At 40.1% G+C, this 18,585-nt stretch overlaps 2 protein-coding genes across 2 annotated transcripts; both read left to right on the forward strand.

Annotated features, from left to right (window-relative positions):
• The first annotated feature begins 1,653 nt into the window (after nt 1-1,653).
• LOC102912543 (uncharacterized) lies at nt 1,654-2,873 on the forward strand. The gene is made up of 2 exons (XM_006976215.3): nt 1,654-1,975; nt 2,636-2,873. The coding sequence occupies exon 2, from the start codon at nt 2,655-2,657 to the stop codon at nt 2,871-2,873; it is 219 nt and encodes a 72-aa protein (XP_006976277.1). The 5' UTR covers nt 1,654-1,975; nt 2,636-2,654.
• Nucleotides 2,874-10,959: 8,086 nt separating this feature from the next.
• Nucleotides 10,960-11,202, forward strand: LOC102912220 (uncharacterized). The gene has a single exon (XM_006976214.3). The coding sequence runs from the start codon at nt 10,960-10,962 to the stop codon at nt 11,200-11,202; it is 243 nt and encodes an 80-aa protein (XP_006976276.1).
• The last annotated feature ends 7,383 nt before the right edge of the window (nt 11,203-18,585 follow it).

An 18,585-nucleotide genomic window follows, 5' to 3' on the forward strand; every position in this document is an offset into this window, starting at 1 on the left:
ACAATGACATTCTCAGCTAAACTCTTCCTTACTGTCAGAAGCATTGACAGTCTCGGGAAGCTGACATGCTTCACTGAGGTTGATTCAGTACCTGTGTGCTTCTCAGAGCAGAGCTGGAGTTAGTAATGGCTTTGCTCATCTTCCTCATTCTATTCTTCCATCTCTAATTATAAAGCAACTTAAAGGACCAAAGAGAATATTTTTCTCTTCTCTGAACTCTTTGTTCTCACTTTTAGTAGGTTCAGGATTCTTGCATTTTCTGTGCTTTGTTTTATAACATTGATGACTTCCTGTGACATCACAAGTGATAACAGTGACAACAATTATGGTCATCACTGAGAGAGATCACTATTTTATAACTTAAAATTCAGACTGCCCTTCTTGATGATGATGGTTTCTTCAAGCACCATCCTTCTGTCCTTTGAAAAAAGACGTTTTCTCACAGAAAATATGAAAAAAAATGGTTTTCTAGGCTAATGAAACAAAATGGTGACATATAACTGTATCTGAAAGTTTTCCTGTGTCCTGCCTGGCTGGCGCTCAGGACAAATCTCTCTCACTTGCAGGTCACCCAGCAGCTCGGACCCAAATAAACACACACAGGCTCATATTATTTTTAAACTATGGCCAGGGCAGGCTTCTTGTTATCTAGTTCTCACATCTTAAATTAACCCCTTATCTATCTATACTTTGCCACATGCCTTGTGACTTACTGGTACTTTTACATCTTGTTTCTCATGTCGTCAGCTGTCAGCATATCCTTCTCCTTCCTCTCAATATGTTTGGATTTTCTGCCTGTCCCTAAGCTGCCTTGCTATAGGACAAAGAGCTTTATTTATCAACTAATCAGGGCAACATATTTTCACAGCATACAGAAAGACATTCCCCCATCATGAAAAGGAAGTCAGGAAGTCTATAGGAGGAGTTGGAGTGAGGAATAGTTTTGATATTTCATAACATTAAGATTCTTTCTCTGTAGGAAATTACTTCTTGTGAGAATTGTCCCATCAAGTCTTTTAGATACTGAGATTTCAGCATAATGTTATATCAATAACAGCAGTTGCAAGCCTCATCCTGTGTGCCCACCCACAAAGTGCCAAGAGCCTTGTCCACTTTCAAAGTGTTCTGGCTTTGTCTTCTTTCAAAGTGCCCAGAGCTTTGGTTTCCCCCAAAGTGTTCAAAAGTCAATGGAGAATTACAAAACACCCATTTTTTAAATTTATTCTGTCACTTATTATGTAGCAATGAATCAATAATATACATTAGAAAATTAGGAAGTGATACATGTAGTTATGTGGCAGATAAAAATGTAAGACTGATGCTCTGTCTATCTGTCTTTGTGTGCCTGTCTGTCTGTGTGCCTGTTTAAGAAATGAGCACATGTGTATATAGGAAGGATTCAGAATACTATGGGTTTTGGAAGGTCTTGTAGAAACTCCTCTTGGTGTGTACCACACCTACAGGTGGTCTCCACAGCTCTTCCCACAAGAGAATTGTGAGGGATTATGAGTCTTCTGAAGTCCCTAGTAACACTTTCCTTCTTTCAGCACATAGGCAGATTATACCATGGAAACAGGAATATAAATGGGCCAAAGCATCAAAGAACATCAAAGAGCTGAAACAGAACACACAGAATACAAGAGAGTTGTAATAGAGAAAAGAAATATTGTCTTCAATCAAGGAAACAACTCAGACAACCAGAGAATTCTTGCTGAAACTGAAAAGACAAGAGGACCCAATGAGTCACAGAACTTTACAGGGATGATGTCCTGGAAAAAGGATATTTCCTACTTTGTAGAGTCCCAGTCCAGCCAGTCATGCATGGATTTGCATTTTGGTTGGGAAATTCTTGGACCTGCCCACGGTCAGTCATCTGTACTTCCACTGGGCTGGGCAACCAGTCCTATAAAAAGGAACTTTGCTGCATGACTGCAGACTCCTGGTACTCAAGTCCTGGACTACTTTGGAGAACCTGGTGAGTGTCATTTGTTGAGTTGGTCTGTCTTTATGGTCTTCTTATGTGCTGTAGTCAGTTTTGAGGGAGTAAGTGTAATCAGTCCTTTTGTGATCATGAGATGATGGGTATCTACTAAGCAACTAAAATTTAGCAGTGGATACAATAGTCCACTCTGACAGGTGGTTTTTCCTTTTATTTGGTAGGTGAGTGAACAGAGCATTTCTCTGCGTCATATACATCTTTTGGTGTCATTTTTACAGCCCTATACCTTAGCAGGTATTAGAACCTGGGATTTACCTAAGCTGTCCTCAATTCTGCAAATCCAGACAACTTGCTGGTATGTCACAAGTGATAAGGGAGTCAGGAATTGGTTCTGAGATTGGTCAGTCTTCTAGAACTTGAGAATGCCTGTCTTGAAGATGTTTAGTGTGAAACCAGCCTTATTTGTTTCATTGGAAGAAATTTGTTTTTTCTCATAGCAAAAAGGCATGAAAAAAAAGGTTATTTCCTAAGGCTACTATCCCAGATTGCCAATATAAAGGAAAAACCAGCCTGTTCTAAAGCATGAATAGGGTAATATGCACATGCATGTAGAGAGAAATGGCTCTGATGTTCCATGTCTCCATCAGTCTTCTCTGTGTGGATCATTTCTGAACACTCTCATGTAATGTCTTTCAGATCCTGAGACCTCAGCACGATGTCTTACCAACAACAACAGTGCAAGCAGCCCTGCCAGCCTCCTCCTGTGTGCCCACCCCCTAAGTGCCCAGAGCCTTGTCCTCCTCCACAGTGCCCAGAGCCTTGTCCTCCCCCAAAGTGCCCAGAGCCCTGTCCCCCTCAGCCATGCCAGCAGAAATGTCCTCCTGTGCAACCCCCTCCAGCCTGCCAGCAGAAGTGCCCACCCAAGAGCAAGTGAGTGCTTCGGCTGTCACCGGGACCAAGAGAGAAGGAACTCTGTCTCTGAGGCTTCTGTAGAAACACTCCCATCTTCCCTTCAAAGTCTCTCATGGATGCAGAAGAATCTTCTCCATATTTCACCCTCCATGTGTCTGTGTTGACCCCGATAGGGAAGGTGTTCCCCTGCAGTTGTTCTGCTTCTGTGGTCAAGGGGCTGCTGAGAATGACCTCCTCACTGGTTCTGTGCCCCTGTTTCTCAGAGTGAAGAGCAACAGTCCCCCCCCCCCCCGCCCCCCCCCACCCCCGCCCCGGGCTCTGAGAGGATGTTTTCCAAAACTGACAGTCACCTTAGTTAGGTTGTTGCCACTCTGGTTTCATCTCCTGAATAAAGTATAATTTCTTGATCATATTTGTATGTTCCTTTCCTCTAAACCTCACTCTATTACCCTCCTGTTATTCTTCTGTTTCAATATTTTTATTCTTTGATCTCCATGTCATTCTGCAGTAATCAGGTTTTGACTGATTTATGGGTCCTAAGAAAATTACTTGGTGTTTGTTTGCTTGAGAGACACATCATTTCATTCTGCATAACTACAGTCTCTCCTTTAGCACATGTTAACTCAAGAAGATAAGGTAATATTCAGATATGCATGTGCCTTTTAGGACATATTTTCTCCCTATATCCCTATGTATTTTGCTCTCACTGTTCTCCTTTTTCTGACCTTATAGTTACACATCTATATCAACCTATCCTTGCTATATTTTTCTCCTTCTAGATTTGTAACATCAATACCAAACTTGAATTTAAGAGTGTATATATTTTTCTTAGCATGATGATATGGAGTTTCATTTAGTTGCCTGAAGTGCTCACTATATCATTATTCTTTATGGCCGATTATTATTCCAGTACACATAGGTGCCACATTTTCTTAACCCATTTATTCACTGGTAGCAGATAGATAAATTACTTAATTTGCATATTACGAGTAGTTGTGAACTCTGCATGGATATGCAGGCATCTCTGTTTTATACTGTATTTGACTTCTTCTCATATGAACCCAAGTGATGCTGCTGAATCATATGACAGTTTTGCTTTAGTGTTACTTATTTGGATGAAACCCCACACTGATTTCCATACATGATGGGTTAATTCACTCTCTCACAGTGTGACAGCGTGTGTTGTTTTTCCTCCACTCCTCTGCCAGGAATTGAATTGTTGTTATTATTTTGATGGTACTCATTCTTACATGGGTAGAATGGTCTTCTGGTGTAGGTTTGCTTTCCAGTTCTCTAATGGCTACAGATGTTGAATATTTTCTTGTTACTGTTACTTGTGGAAACTCCTAAGTCTGCCAAAGTCTTGCCTTTGGTCATAATTGAACAAATGCATGCCATTTAATGGGCACATTCAAGGCACCCAATTAGTACCAAGTAAGTGACAGGACTGGAAGCTGCTGATCCACATCATTTCCACTACACTCACTACTATCTCCACTTCCATCTGCAACATCCCCATCATCATCACCAATACTAGAAACACTATCACAGCTACTAAAAGCTATGACACCAGCCAGCACTGCCTCCCTGCACTATCATTCTCACCCTCACTACCGTTACCACCTAAGAGCACCATGTCCAGGCCATCACCGTTCCATGACCATTATCTCCAGCACCAAGAACATCATCAAAAAACCAAGTGAAATATTGTCAAATGTGCAAATATGTGGGAACATGATTCCATCAAAGGAATGTGAGGCCTGCATCAGATCTTATGTTGCTTGTTATTGATTTTTTTCATGTGACAGTGTAGAATCTTGATTTTTTTCTTAATGGCACAGATTATATCACAGTAAAATATTAATTTAAATGAATAGCTTGTAAGTTATTAGACCCTCATATTCAGGCCTTTAATTGATTCATATAATTCCTTAGAAGTCAGGACAAAAATATGCAGGTTTAACTCAGGGTCAACTATGCTGAAAAAAATTAAAATTAAGAAAATCAAATGTTTAACTCAATGATATAGGATAGCTAGGAAGGACCATTGTGTGTGTATAACATCTGTGCACACATTGTTCCATGTCTCTGTCTTTAAGGTTCACACTCTGAGAAAGTGTGCTGTTCTTCTTGTTCATCTGTGGCTGCTCTTCATGGAGCTTCTCTGGAAGAAACTGCTCATCTTTTGTGTCTCAGCCTGGAAAGAGATTCAGCTGCTGTCAGAATTAGTACCCTCTATTTAAAAAATAACGTAACTAGCACATATCATCATAAAAAGTGAAGGATGTCATCATGATGTATGTATATTGTGTATGCTGTATCAATAGTTATGAGTTCAAACATTTAATGGTCTGGTTATATGAAGAAAGCAGTTTCTATCTGTAGTTCTTACAATCTTTCTGCCAACTCCTCTGTGAGGTAATGCTATGCAAACACTATTTTCTTACTCTTAGCACCATCTATCAGTTACAGCTCTCTTTGTTAATAACCTACTGCAAAGAGAAGCTGCTCAGATGATGATTGAGAAATATATTGATATTTGTATGACAATAAATTATGAGGAATTGCTGTGTTGCTTTGTCTGTTTAGCAAAATAATAGTACTAATTGGATTATGCCCCAGGGCCTATGCCTATCTATAGATTGTGTCCCCTTTATTTGTGCTAGATATGCACTTTGTCCTGTAGAGTGGGATCTTAAATCCAAACAGAAAGCGGTTGGTTGCTCCCATACATTTGTGCCACTGTCATACCAGTGGTCCTATCTTGTCAAGGCAGTCGTTGTTGTAGCTTGTAGTGTTCAGAACTGGGTGAGGATGGTGAGTACTTGTCCTCTTCTGCAGTGTACATAGTGCCTTCCAATATCATGAGGACTGGCCAGGTGAGTACCTCCTAGATTTCTTCATGTTCTCTGACCTAAGCATTGATTTCTACAGAAATAGGACCTGACCTTAAAGTTCTGGAGGGTAGCCCAGTTACAGGCAATTGTCTGTAAGGTAGTGGAGTTTGTCTATGGGACCCCACCTGTTAGCAACAAAAAAGAAGTAAGCTACTACTGCTACTGAGGTGTGCATTTATGAATATGAGGTACCTATGTGTATTATTGCACTCCCTCCCATTGTAAGGTAACTGCATTAAATCATTATATTCATATAATATATATATGTAAGTTTTTAGAGTAGTAGATTTCCACATGGCTTTTTCAAAGGTCTTTAACATTAATCATCGCTCTTTACATGATCTGATCTACCCTGCCCTCTGATGTCCCACAACAATGTAAGTCTTCCCTTTGTATTACTTCCCTTTAACCCTTTCCACCCTTCTGAGTAGGCTATAATTGGAAGAAGAACCTCATGTTAACTGACTCTGTATTTTACTGGCATTCCATCTCTGTAGTCAATTTTGCAATTTGGCATGGTTGAAGTCAGTCATTGCCTAAGATCATTATTTAGGTGTGATATGCAAATATGGAGAATACTAAGTCTCCTAATCACCTGACTCCATGGTATGTGCACTAACCTTTATGAGCCGTCCACTGGTGGTACTTTTCGTGGTACCTGGCCTCAGGTGTAGAACTGATGACTCTTTCCCTTCAGAGGCATGGACAATGGCATTCTCTGCCAAACCCTTCCTTACTGTCAGAAGCATTGACAGTCTCAGGAAGCTGACATGCTTCACTGAGGTTGATTCAGTACCTGTGTGCTTCTCAGAGCAGAGCTGGAGCTAGTAATGGCTTTGCTTCACTTTCCTCATTCTATTCTTCCATCTCTAATTATAAAGCAACTTAAAAGACCAAAGAGAATATTTTTCTCTTTTTTGAACTCTTTTGTTCTCCCTCTTAGAGGGTTCTATAATTTTTACTTCTTCTTGGTTCTCTTTTATACTATAGTCAACTTCTTGTGATGTAGGAGTCCAATGGGGGGGGGAAGAGAGAGAGAGAGAGAGAGAGAGAGAGAGAGAGAGAGAGAGAGAGAGAGAGAGAGAGAGAGAGTTATATGAGCAAGAGATATTGAGACCATGATTGGAAAAAGCACAGGGACAAATAGCCAAACTAGTGGAAACACATTAACTATGAACCAATAGCTGAGGAGCCCTTATGGAATGGATCAGGCACTCTGGATTAGTGAGACAGTTGATTAGCTTGAACTATTTAGGAGGCCCCAGGCAGTGGGACCAGGACCTGTCCTTGGTGCATGAGCTGGCTTTTTGGAACCTAGGGCCTATGCAGGGACACTTTGCTCAGCCTGGGTGAAGGGAGGAAGGAACTGGACCTGCCTCAACTGAATCTACCAGGCTGAGCTGAATCCTCAGGGGAGTCCTTGCCTTGGAGGAGGTGGGAATGGGGGGAGGACTGGAGGGAGGGTGGGGGGCAGATGGGAGGAGGGAGGATGGGGAATCCGTGGCTGATATGTAAAATTCAATTACTTATAAAATTAAAAAGGTGATAACACTGGCAGCAGTTACTGTCACCTCTGAGAGAGCTCAGTATTTCACAACTTTAACTTCAGACTGCCTTTCTTGAAGATGATGTTTTCTGCAAGTACCATCATTCTGTCCTTTGAAAGAAAGATGTTTACTCACAGAAAATGTGATGAAAAATGATGGTGACATGTAAGGGAAGTCAGGAAGTCTTGAGCAGGAGTTTTGATTGAGGAATAGTTCTGATATTTCAATACCTTGAGATTCTTTCCCTGTGGGGAATGACCTCTTGTGAAAATTGTCACAGAGTGGATTTCAGATCCCGAGATTTCAGCACGATGTCTTACCAACAGCAGCAGTGCAAGCAACCCTGCCAGCCTCATCCTGTGTGCACAGAGCCCTTTCCACACTCAAAGTCCCCTGAGCCTTCTATTCCTACAAAGTGTGCAGAGCCTTGGCTCCCTCAAATTGTTCAAATGTCAATCAAGAATTTCAAAACACCCATTTTTTTCATTCTGTCAGTTATCATGCAGCAATGATCATTAATACACATACAAAAATTGGGACGTGATACATGTAGCTATGTGGCAGATAAAAATATAAGACTGATGCTCTGTATATGTGTCTGTCTATGTGTGTGTGTGTGTGTGTGTGTGTGTGTGTGTGTGTGTGTGTGTACAAGTGTAAAAATGAGCACGTGTGTATATGAAGGATTCAGAACACTGTGTTTTGAAAGTTCTCATAGAAACTCCATTTGTTGTGTTCCACACCTAGAGGTTGTCTTCAGAGCTCTTCCTACAAGAGAAGAGAAGTGTGAGATATTGTGAGTCTTCATATTAACTACCTAAGCAAAAACATGCTTAGGGAAGGTGCAATTTTAGTTCCTCTACTGTCATGATAAACAGTGTTATGGTTACCATTAGAGGGGAATCTAAATATATACCTCTAGTATTTTGTTTGAGATGGCAATCCTGAAGAGGGTCAGGATAAGGCCCAAGCCCATCACCCTCCCCCATGAACAGCTTATTCAGTTTCCTATGTTGACAGATATGAATTGAACCTAGAAAGGAGAGATAACCTGTCCCTCTGAACAGAGTTATTAAAGATGAAGCTGAAACCATTGCTGAAATCACAGTAACACTTTCATTCATTCATTCATTTATTCATTCATTTATGTATGTATTTATTTATTTATTTTCCTTTTATTTTATTTTATAATTTAATTTTACATATCAGCCACGGATTCCCTTGTTCTCCCCCCTCTCACTCCTCTCCTCTTCCCCCATACCACCCCCATTCCCATCTCCTCCAGGGCAAAGACTCCCCTGGGGATTGAGTTCAACCTGGTAGATTCAGTCCAGGAAGGTCCAGTCCCCTCCTCCCAGGCTGAGTGAAGTGTCTTTGCATAAGCTCCAGGTTCTAAACAGCCAGCTCATGCACTGAGGACAGGTCTTGGTCCCACTGCCTGGTTGCCTCCCAAACAGATCAAGCTAATCAACAGTCTCAATTATCCAGAGGGCCTGATCCAGTTGGGGGCTCCCCAGCTATTGGTTCATAGTTCATGTGTTTCCATTCGTTTGGCTCTTTGTCCCTGTGCTTTTTCCAATCTTGGTCTCAACAATTCTCACTCATACAAACCCTCCTCTTTCTCGCCAGTTGGACTCCCGGAGCTCCACCTGGGGCCTGGTTGTGGATCTCTGCAGAGAAATGGATGAGATCTAAATGAACAACATGGACATGAGTGGGGGTAATGAAGGGCAAGGGTTGAGGGAAAGAGAGCTTAGGGGAGCGGGAGATCCCAGCTGGATCAAGAACAGAGAGGGAGAACAAGGAATAAGAGACCATGATAAATGAAGACCACATGAGAATAGGAAGAAGCAAAGTGCTAGAGAGGTCCACAGAAATCCACAAATGTACCTCCACAGTAGACTACTGGCAATGGTCGAGAGAAAGCCTGAAATGACCTACTCTGGTGATAGGATGGCCAAACACCCTAATTGTTGTGCTAGAAACCCCATCTAATGACTGAGGGAACGCTTTCCTTCTTTCAGCACATAGGCAGATTATACCTTGGAAACAGGAATTTAAATGGGCTAGTGCACAAAAGAACATCAATGAGCTGCATCAGAACAAATAGGAAAGAAGAGAGTTGTAACAGAGAAAAGATATATTGTCATCAATCAAGAAAGACAACTCAAACAACTAGGGAGGTCTTGTGGAAACTGAAAAGACAGGAGGGCCCTTTGAGTCACAGAACTTCACAGGGATGATGTCCTGGAAAAAGATATTTCCTACTTCTTAGAGTCTCAGTCCAGCCAGTCATGCATGGATTTGCATTTTTGTTGGGAAATTCTCAGTCCTGTCCATTGTTAGTCCATTGTACTTCCACTGGGTTGGGCAGCCAGTCCTATAAAGACGTCTTTGGCTGCATGACTGCAGACTCCTTGTACTCAAGTCCTGGCCTACTTTGGAGAACATGGTGAGTGCCATTTGTTGAGTTGGTCTGTCTTTATGGTCTTCTTATGCACTGTAGTCAGTTTTGAGGGAGTAAGTGTGATGAGTCCCATTGTGATTATGGGACAACAGGTGTCAACCTAGCAACCAGAAATTTAGCAGTGGATACTCTAGTCCACTGTGATAGGTGGTCTTCCTTTTATTTGGTAGTTGATTGAACAGCACATTTTTCTCTTTCATATGCATCTTCTGGTGTCATTTTCATAGCCCTATATCTCATCAGGTATTAGAACTTAGGATTTTCCTGAGCTATCCTCAACTCTGCAACTCCAGACAACCTTCTAGGATGTCACAAGTGACAAGAGAGACAGGAATTGGTTCTACGATTGTTCAGGATTCTAGAGCTTGAGACTGCCTGTCTTGAAGATGTTTCTGTGTGAAAAGAGCCTTATTTGTTTCATTGGAACAAAATATGTTCTTCTGGCAATAAGGCCTAAAACAAAGGTGACTTCCCAAGGCTACTACCACATATTGCTGACAGCACTGGGTAATGCCATGATGTCCTAAAACTGGAGTTGGGGAATATGCACATGCATGTAGAGAGGAGTGGCTCTGATGTTCCATGTCTCCATCAGTCTTCTCTGTGTGGATCACCCCTGAACACTCTCATGTGTGGTGATATTGTGTTCCCCAAAATATTGTGTACCCTAATAAATTTATCTGGGGTCAGAGAACAGACAGCCACTAAATACAAAGGCTAGAAAATGGTGGCACTCACACCTTTAATCCTAGCATTCCAGAGATAGAAATCCCTCTGGATCTCTGTGAGTTCAAAGCCACATTGGAAATAGCCAAGCATGGTGACACACACCTTTAATCCCAGAAAGCCAGCCTTTAATCCTAGGGAGTGATGGTAGAAAGCAGAAAGATATATAAGGCGTGAGGACCAGAAACTAGAAGCATTTGGCCTGGTTAATCATTTGGCTGGTTAAGCATTCAGGCTTTTAAGCAGCAGTTCAGCTGAGAGCCATTGGGATGAGGACACAGAAGCTTCCAGTCTGAGGAAACAGGACCAGCTGAGGAATTGGCAAGGTGAGATAGCTGTGGCTTGTTCTGTCTCTCTGATCTACCAGCATTGACCCCAATAACTGGCCTCAGGTTTGATTTTATTAATAAGAACTTTGAAGATTCCTGCTACACTCATGTAATGTCTTTCAGATCCTGAGACCTCAGCACGATGTCTTACCAACAACAACAGTGCAAGCAGCCCTGCCAGCCTCCTCCTGTGTGCCTACCCCCTAAGTGCCCAGAGCCTTTTCCTCCCCCAAAATGCCCAGAGCCTTGTCCTCCTCCACAGTGCTCTGAGCTTTGTTCTCCAAAGCGCCCTGAGCCATGCCTCCCTCAGCCATGCCAGCAGAAATGTCCTCCTGTGCAACACCTTCCACCCTGCCAGCAAAAGTGCCCACCCAAGAGCAAGTGACTGCTTCCACTGTCACCATGACCAGGAGAAGAGAAGGGAATCCATCTCAACTACTTTCATAGCAACAACTCTATCTTCCATTCAAAGTCCATCATGGATGCAAAAGAATCTTATCTACCCTTCACCCTCTTTGTGCCTGTTAATAACTCTAAAATGGAGGACATTTCCATCAGGCTGTTTTCCTGTTGTTCAAGGGGCTGCTGAGAATGGTCCTTCCTCCGTGGTTCAGTATCTCAGTGTTCAGAGAGAAGACAGTAGATGTACCTTCAGTGCTCTCAGAGTATGATTTCCAAATCTCTCTGTCACTTTAGTAGGATAATTGTCACTGTTGTTTCATTTCCTAAATAAATTACTATCTCAGCGATGGTATTCATGTGTTCTTGCTTCTGAAACATGTCAACCTGTAGCATTTGTGTTTTGACTGAATTTTGCATCATAACAATGATTACTTAGTGTTTGATTGCTTGAGGATCATATTATTCATAACTTCTACATAACTACAATCTCCTTTTAGCAATGCTAACCAAAGGAGATAATGTATTCTTCAGTTATGCATGTACTTATTGGATCATATTTTTTACCTACACCCCACATATTTTATTCTCTCTTGTCCCTTTACCCTGTCCTAATAGTTGCATATGTACATTAACACATCCTTATTAATTTATTCTGATTTTATATTTAAAACAACATACCTATCTTGTCCTTTAGAATGTTCTTATCTTTCTTAACAAGATGATACACAGTTATATCAGTTGTATAAATAGGACATTATATCATTGTTCTTTATGACTAAATATTACTCTGGTATGTATATGTGTCATATTTTCTTAATCCAGTCATCTATTGATGAGCACCTATCCTTGTTATTTAGTTTGCATATTATGAGTTGTGGTATAACAAAGATGGACATACAGATATCTCTAAGGTATGTTCTGTGTGACCTCTGTTTATACAAACCCAGTGTTTTCACTCAATCTTATGTTTGTTCTGCTTTTATTGTTGTTTGTTAGGAGAAAACTCCATATTGACTTTCATACTGGACCGATTAATCTACTCTCTCAAGGACAGTGTGTTTGAGGTTTTTATCCCTCTATATCCTTGATAGGGATTGCTATTATTTTGATGGTATCCATTTGTACCTTGGAGCAGTGGGATTCAACTGTCTTGGCTTGAATTTTTCTGAAAATAGGGATGCTGGCTATGTTTTATCCTTTATGTTAGACATTGAAACTCTCACATATATTAATGATTTATTTTTGCCAACAATGGAATAAATCCATGTCATTTTATTGACACAGTGCCAGACAACAATTTAGAACTAAATAAGTGGCAGTGCATGGGAGCTCCTGATAATCTTCATTTCTCTCTCCCTAACTATCATGACCATCTCTACTAGCATAGCATATCCATCACCACCTACCATCTTCATTGTGCATACTATGACCATCACACTCACCAAAACGACCATGCCCATGTCCATTATCTTCTTCACCATAAACAGAAGTTGTTCACTGCTACCACCACCTACAACCACCACTAGGACCATCACCACCACAATTACATTACCATAGTTGGTCCATTGAAGAAGTGGCTTAGACATAACTAACTCACATAGGAAATACAATTCTAAAATGTATTATTCCTTGTATTCTGCTCATCCCTTTATTTTATTGTCTTTATTTTCTGTGAAATATGGCAGAGAAGGGGATGTAAAGGAATTGAGGTATCGTCCAATTTAAATATTTGGCAATGTTAAAACACAAGTACAGAAGAGAGGTAGAAATGGGCTTCAAAAATTATTTGCCTCTTTTCTATCTTTGCCACTGGATTCCTTTAACTGTCTATGAAATTTAAACACTCTCCTTGTGTCTTATTTCTGAAGCTATTTTATGAGTTGATTTGATTCTACGTGTATTCAAATTTTCGTTTCCTGTGTTTGTTTAGAACTGCTAATGATGCAGATGTGCAGCTTTTCTTTGTAAATATGGAACACACCAGTCAAGACAAGCGACAGCTATGTCCTGTCTAGGGACTGAGATTGAGATATGCAAAATGAGATTGTTAGTGGAATGAATAGATATTATATTCTAATCCATGAAGTTTAAAACACCTTTGCCCCAAATCACCAAGGTAGTCTGTTCAATTACAAGTCCCTTGAGGATAGTTGTGAAGCTCTCTGATTTTCTGGAGTTTTCCTTGGTTCTTTACCCTGAAGTTGAGTCATGTCCTTAGTGCAGCTTTCAAGTAGGTAATGTTAAAAAAAGTCTCTTAAAGGATTTACCAGATCTATACATTTAAATATGCCTTTCTAATGTCATCTTTTACAACTGTCCAACATATCTTCCTTGTGCAAAAAGATGGAATATTCTGAGGAAAATGTCATGAGAAAGAAGAACCTTACCAACATAGAAAAAAATTCACTCATGATAATGCCAGGAGGAGAAACTATACAGTGTCCCACTGACTGTGTTTGAGATTAAAAGCACAAAATGTTCTTTGGAACTGAAGAAACGCATGGCTTTAGTTTACACTGTTCAGGGCCCTCTTCTCCTGTGAATGCTCTCAATGGGAGCTCTTGTTCTGTTTCCCCAGACATGGGCAAGCATGTCACATGCAGCACAAGCGGCAGTGGAAGCAGCCCTTCCAGACACACGTGTGCTTACTCCAGTGTCTTGTTTCCACTCCATAACCACAGTGCCTGACTCATGCCTGTCTTGGAATCTTTTCTCATTGAAATGTCCCTTCCTCAGTTCCAAGGCCACCCCTTGCAGGGCCACCCTAAGCCAGGCCAACTGCACCAAAACCTTCATTCTTCCTATAAATGTGAGCCAAGATTCAGATGTCTCGGGACCAGGAAATAAGAACAACACAACTTCTGGAGCTCAGGGAGACTTTTAAGCCAAAACTTCTCACAGAGTGCCATTAGTGTGACATTGCTTATCTGCTACTAAACAACTAATTTCAGGACCACACAAATTTAAATTTCATTTCCCCCCTAGATGAGGCTTTTTTCCTGGTGGAGCATCTGTTTTTTTTTTTAATTATTTATTTATTTATTTATTTATTTATTTATTTTTAACAATGGACATTCTACGATTAATTGCTCTCTCAAGTGGCTTGTCTCTAGATTTGGGCTTCCCAAAAAAAGTCTTCTCACATCGGATCAAGGAGTCTGGCTTTCCATTGTCAAGTGACCTACCTGGAATAAGATCTTTAACTCCTTTATATGTCAACTTCACTTTTTTCTTAAAGTGAAAACAATAGCACTATCCTAGGCATTAAATGGCTCAGCATAATGCCCGACTTATGATTAATTCCAAGGCAATGCCACTGTGTCACCACCCCCCACAGTGTCATCACTGGCAGCACAGTTGTCCTTGAAGGAAGTGAGTTTGTGAACCTTTGACAAGCTTCAATGTCATAATTGTTTTCTTCCTCCTCTGATACAATGGGATTGTTGTGAAATTTCTATTTCTGGGAAGATGGAAAAGACATTTTTTTCTAATCAATACTGTTAAGTACCACATCACACATCTGGATTTTATATATACAAAATGCTAAAATCCTGGAAAGCCCAGTAAAAAGAAAGCCCAGCTTAGGAATGTGATATCTGAAGAAGGGCACAGTGCTGATTACATGCTTTTTCATTTTGAGATAGGATCTCATGGACTTCTTATCCCCATGCCTTCACCTCTCAAGTCCTGGATTGCAGGCTTACTCCACTATGGCTGGTTTATGCAGCGCTAGGAATGATCCTGTGCTTTGTGCATGCTGGGCAACAACTACTGAGATAAATCCCAAGCACCCAGGTTTCCTTTTCATTATGGATATCCAAACAGGAAAACCAAAAGCAGAAATATTGAGGGACATGTATCCCCCAAATCTCAACATAACCTTTCTCTTGCCATGGGACAGATAAAGAACATTCTAGCATGATGAACATTTCACAGGAAGCAACTGTCCTACTCCAGTGAAGCACCACATAAAAATTGTGATTCCCCTACACTATTCTCCACAACCCCCACACCCACACCTACCCTCCCAAAGTCAACAAAGCTTTGTGGAAAACCTGACATCATTTCACCATTCTAGGTTCTGATGATTTTGGTTAAGAGTTGCATGAACAGTTCAAGGATGAAATAATACAAATACTATATGATATCTTACAGGCAACAGAGGAGGAGTTTATGCTTCACAATTAATTCTACAAGGTGAGCACCATTTTGATACTAATGTCAAATAAAGGCCATATGGAGTGCTAAGTCAATCCTGACGTGAAAATACAGAGAAAACAAGATGTAATAGGAGTACATAGAGGGCTATAAATTGCAAATAACTTCTTAGTCAGGGGTGGGATTTTGTACCTATGTACCCTTTTCAATGATAAGGTTTTGTCTGGTTTTAACATGTGTAGGTCTCCTTCATGCTATCAGAGCCTCTGTGAGTTGATATCTGTATCAGCCCTGTTGTGTCTTCAAGTGCATGCCATGCTTTCATTGGAGTCATTTCTCACCTCTGGATCTTACAATCTTTTCACTTCCTTTTCTGAATATATTCCTTATTTCCGATGGTATGGGTTTGATGAAGACATTGGAGTTGAATTCTCCAAAGCCTCTCACCCTCTACATGTCCAGTTGTAGGTTTCTGTGTTATTTGTCTATTGCAAGAAGCAGCTTCTCTGAGGAAGGCACAGTGATGTACTTATCTATGGATATAGCGATGATATTAGGAATCATTTTATTGTCACGTTCACTTAGTAGAAAAAGTATAGTAGGATTTCTCTTAGAGCCCATGACCTATCTAGTATCAGGTTCTTGGTTTCATTAACAGTGTTGGGTAAGAGTTTCACATGGGCCTTAAATCCAGTCAAAATATGACTGCTTATTCCCATAACATTTCTGCCACTATTGCACTATTGTGTGGTATGTCTTGCAGGCATGACGCTATTGTAGATCTCAGGGCTGTGTCTTGGTGAGATTGATGATTACTTTTCTGTCAATGCAGTATGTATAGTCATTTCCATATGGAAAGTATTGGGCATTAATATGTGATATCTTCAGCAATAGGGCCTTACCATTATATTGTGGATGGCAACCAGTAGTGTTGACAACAGCCTGTGATGTTTAGGGGGTAGATGTCTATGGGACCTTCTTTGGGTAAGAACCCCAAAAGATGTGACTTATTCTAGGAACTTGGGATTTTATTTGATAGCATTTTATTTTATTTAATAGTCTAGTTGGGATATTCTCTCTCCTTTATATGGTAACTCCATTTAAATTCCATTTATGTAGTATATGTATAAATTTATTTATTTTATATATTATTTATTTTATATATTTTAGGAAGCTTCTATAGTAGTAGCTGTCCATATGGCTTTTCAGAAGACCCTTCCCACATTATTTTCTTACTCTGCTCTCCCACACGCCTCTGCATTTAATCTCTTCTAATTTCCCCTTTATCCCTTTATAATACTAGATTTATCCTTCCTTGGACTATCCCCTCTTCTTCCCTAGTCCATTACTAGTTACCTAACCTATGTGGCTATTCTGAAAGAAACACATATAAATAATTTATAAACTAACATAGTTGTTATATATAGCTATATAAGAAAGAGATAATAAGTAATATGTAGTGTTTGTCTTTTTGAGTCTGAGTTTACCTCACTCAGGATGATTTTTTTCTAGCACTGTCTATCTGTTTGCAAATTTTATTTTTCTTAACAGCTGAATAATATTTCATTGTGTCAATGTACCACATTTTCACTATCCATTCATCAGCTATGGACATAGAGGCTGTTTCAATTTCTGGCTATTATAATAGAGCATCAGTGAACGTGATGAACAAGCATCTCTGTAGAAAGATGTAGAATTCTTTTGGTATTTGCTCAAGTGGGGCAGATCTATATTTAGCTTTTTAAGGAACCTCCACAGTAATTCTGTAGTGACTGTACAAGTTTTCACAACACTAGCAATGAGTAAATGTTCCTTTTTCCCTGGGTCCTCTCTAGCAGCTTCTGTTATTTCTTTTATTAATCTTGTCCACACTGACTAGGATAAGATGAAATCTCAAAACAGTTTTAATTTGTGTTTCCTTGATGGCTAAGAATGTTCAACATTATTTTAAGTATTTCTTTGCCATTTGTGTTTCATCTTCTGAGAACTCTCTAATTCTTTACTCCATTTAAAAATATGTTATTTGCTTTCTTGATATCCAGGTTTTTGCTTGTGGTGCTGGTATACTTTGTATACTCTAGGTACTAAGCCTTGGTACTAACCCTCTGTCAAATGTATAATTAGAAAAGTTTTTTTTATATTTATTCTGTAGGCTGCCTCTTTGCTTGAATGATAGTGTGCTTTGCTGTACAGGAGATTTTAACTTAATGAGTTCCCATTTATTTATTGTTAGTCTTAATGTCTGCATTATTGGAGTTTTGTTCAGGAAGTCCTTTCTTGTGTTAATAAATTCAAACTTATTTCCTAGTTTTTCTTCTGTTATATTCAGAGTATCCAGATTTCATTTGAAGATACCTGATCTATTTTGCATTCTGTGTGGGCTGATAGATATGGATCTATTTCCATTCTCTTACATGCAATCATTCAGTTTAATCAGAACTACTTGTTAAAGATGCTATCTTTTTTTCCAGTGGATATTTTGGTTTCTTTGTCAAAAATCAGGTGTCTATATAAGTGTGTGGAGCTATGCCCAGGTGTTCATTTCTAGTTCATTGAACAGTGTGTCTGCTTTCTTATTTAATTTTTTTTCATTTTTATACATTCATTGGGAATTTCACATCATGTACCCCAATCACACTCATTTCCCAGTCCTTCCATGTTTGTCCCCCACCCTTGAAATCTCCTCCCTATTTTAAATTAAATGAAAAGTTTAAATTAAAAAAAAAACAAAGCAAAACAAAACAAACACAATTTGTGTTATCTACGTACTCACTGGAGCATTGTCAAACTCTCAGTGGCCCGCCCCTTAAAAAGAAATGAGCTTTTTCCCTTCCATACTGCTACCAGAACCATCAATTATAGAGAGCCAACTTTGGCATCCTTATCACACTTTTTAAGAGTTCTCTTTGATGGCTTCCTGTTTAGGCTGTTACTTTTTTGGGGTGTGGTGTGGTACAGATAGGGGTTGTCACAGAATCTTTCCATGTTCCTCTTTTTCAACAGCACATCTCCAATCATCAATATCATTGCAAAAGTAGCTTCCTGGCTCTTTACAGTCAGCAGGAGCAAGGATCGTGGGCTTCCACATGTTTTCTGGTGACAGCAGACCATGAACTCTGGTGCCCAGCTGCAGAAGGACCATAGACCCAAACAAGGCCCTTGGAGGCAGCCCAGACCACAGATATCAACTTGGTCTCAGGTGTCAGGC

This window comes from Peromyscus maniculatus, chromosome 6 (assembly GCF_049852395.1).
Source record: "Peromyscus maniculatus bairdii isolate BWxNUB_F1_BW_parent chromosome 6, HU_Pman_BW_mat_3.1, whole genome shotgun sequence".
Lineage (NCBI taxonomy): Eukaryota > Metazoa > Chordata > Mammalia > Rodentia > Cricetidae > Peromyscus > Peromyscus maniculatus.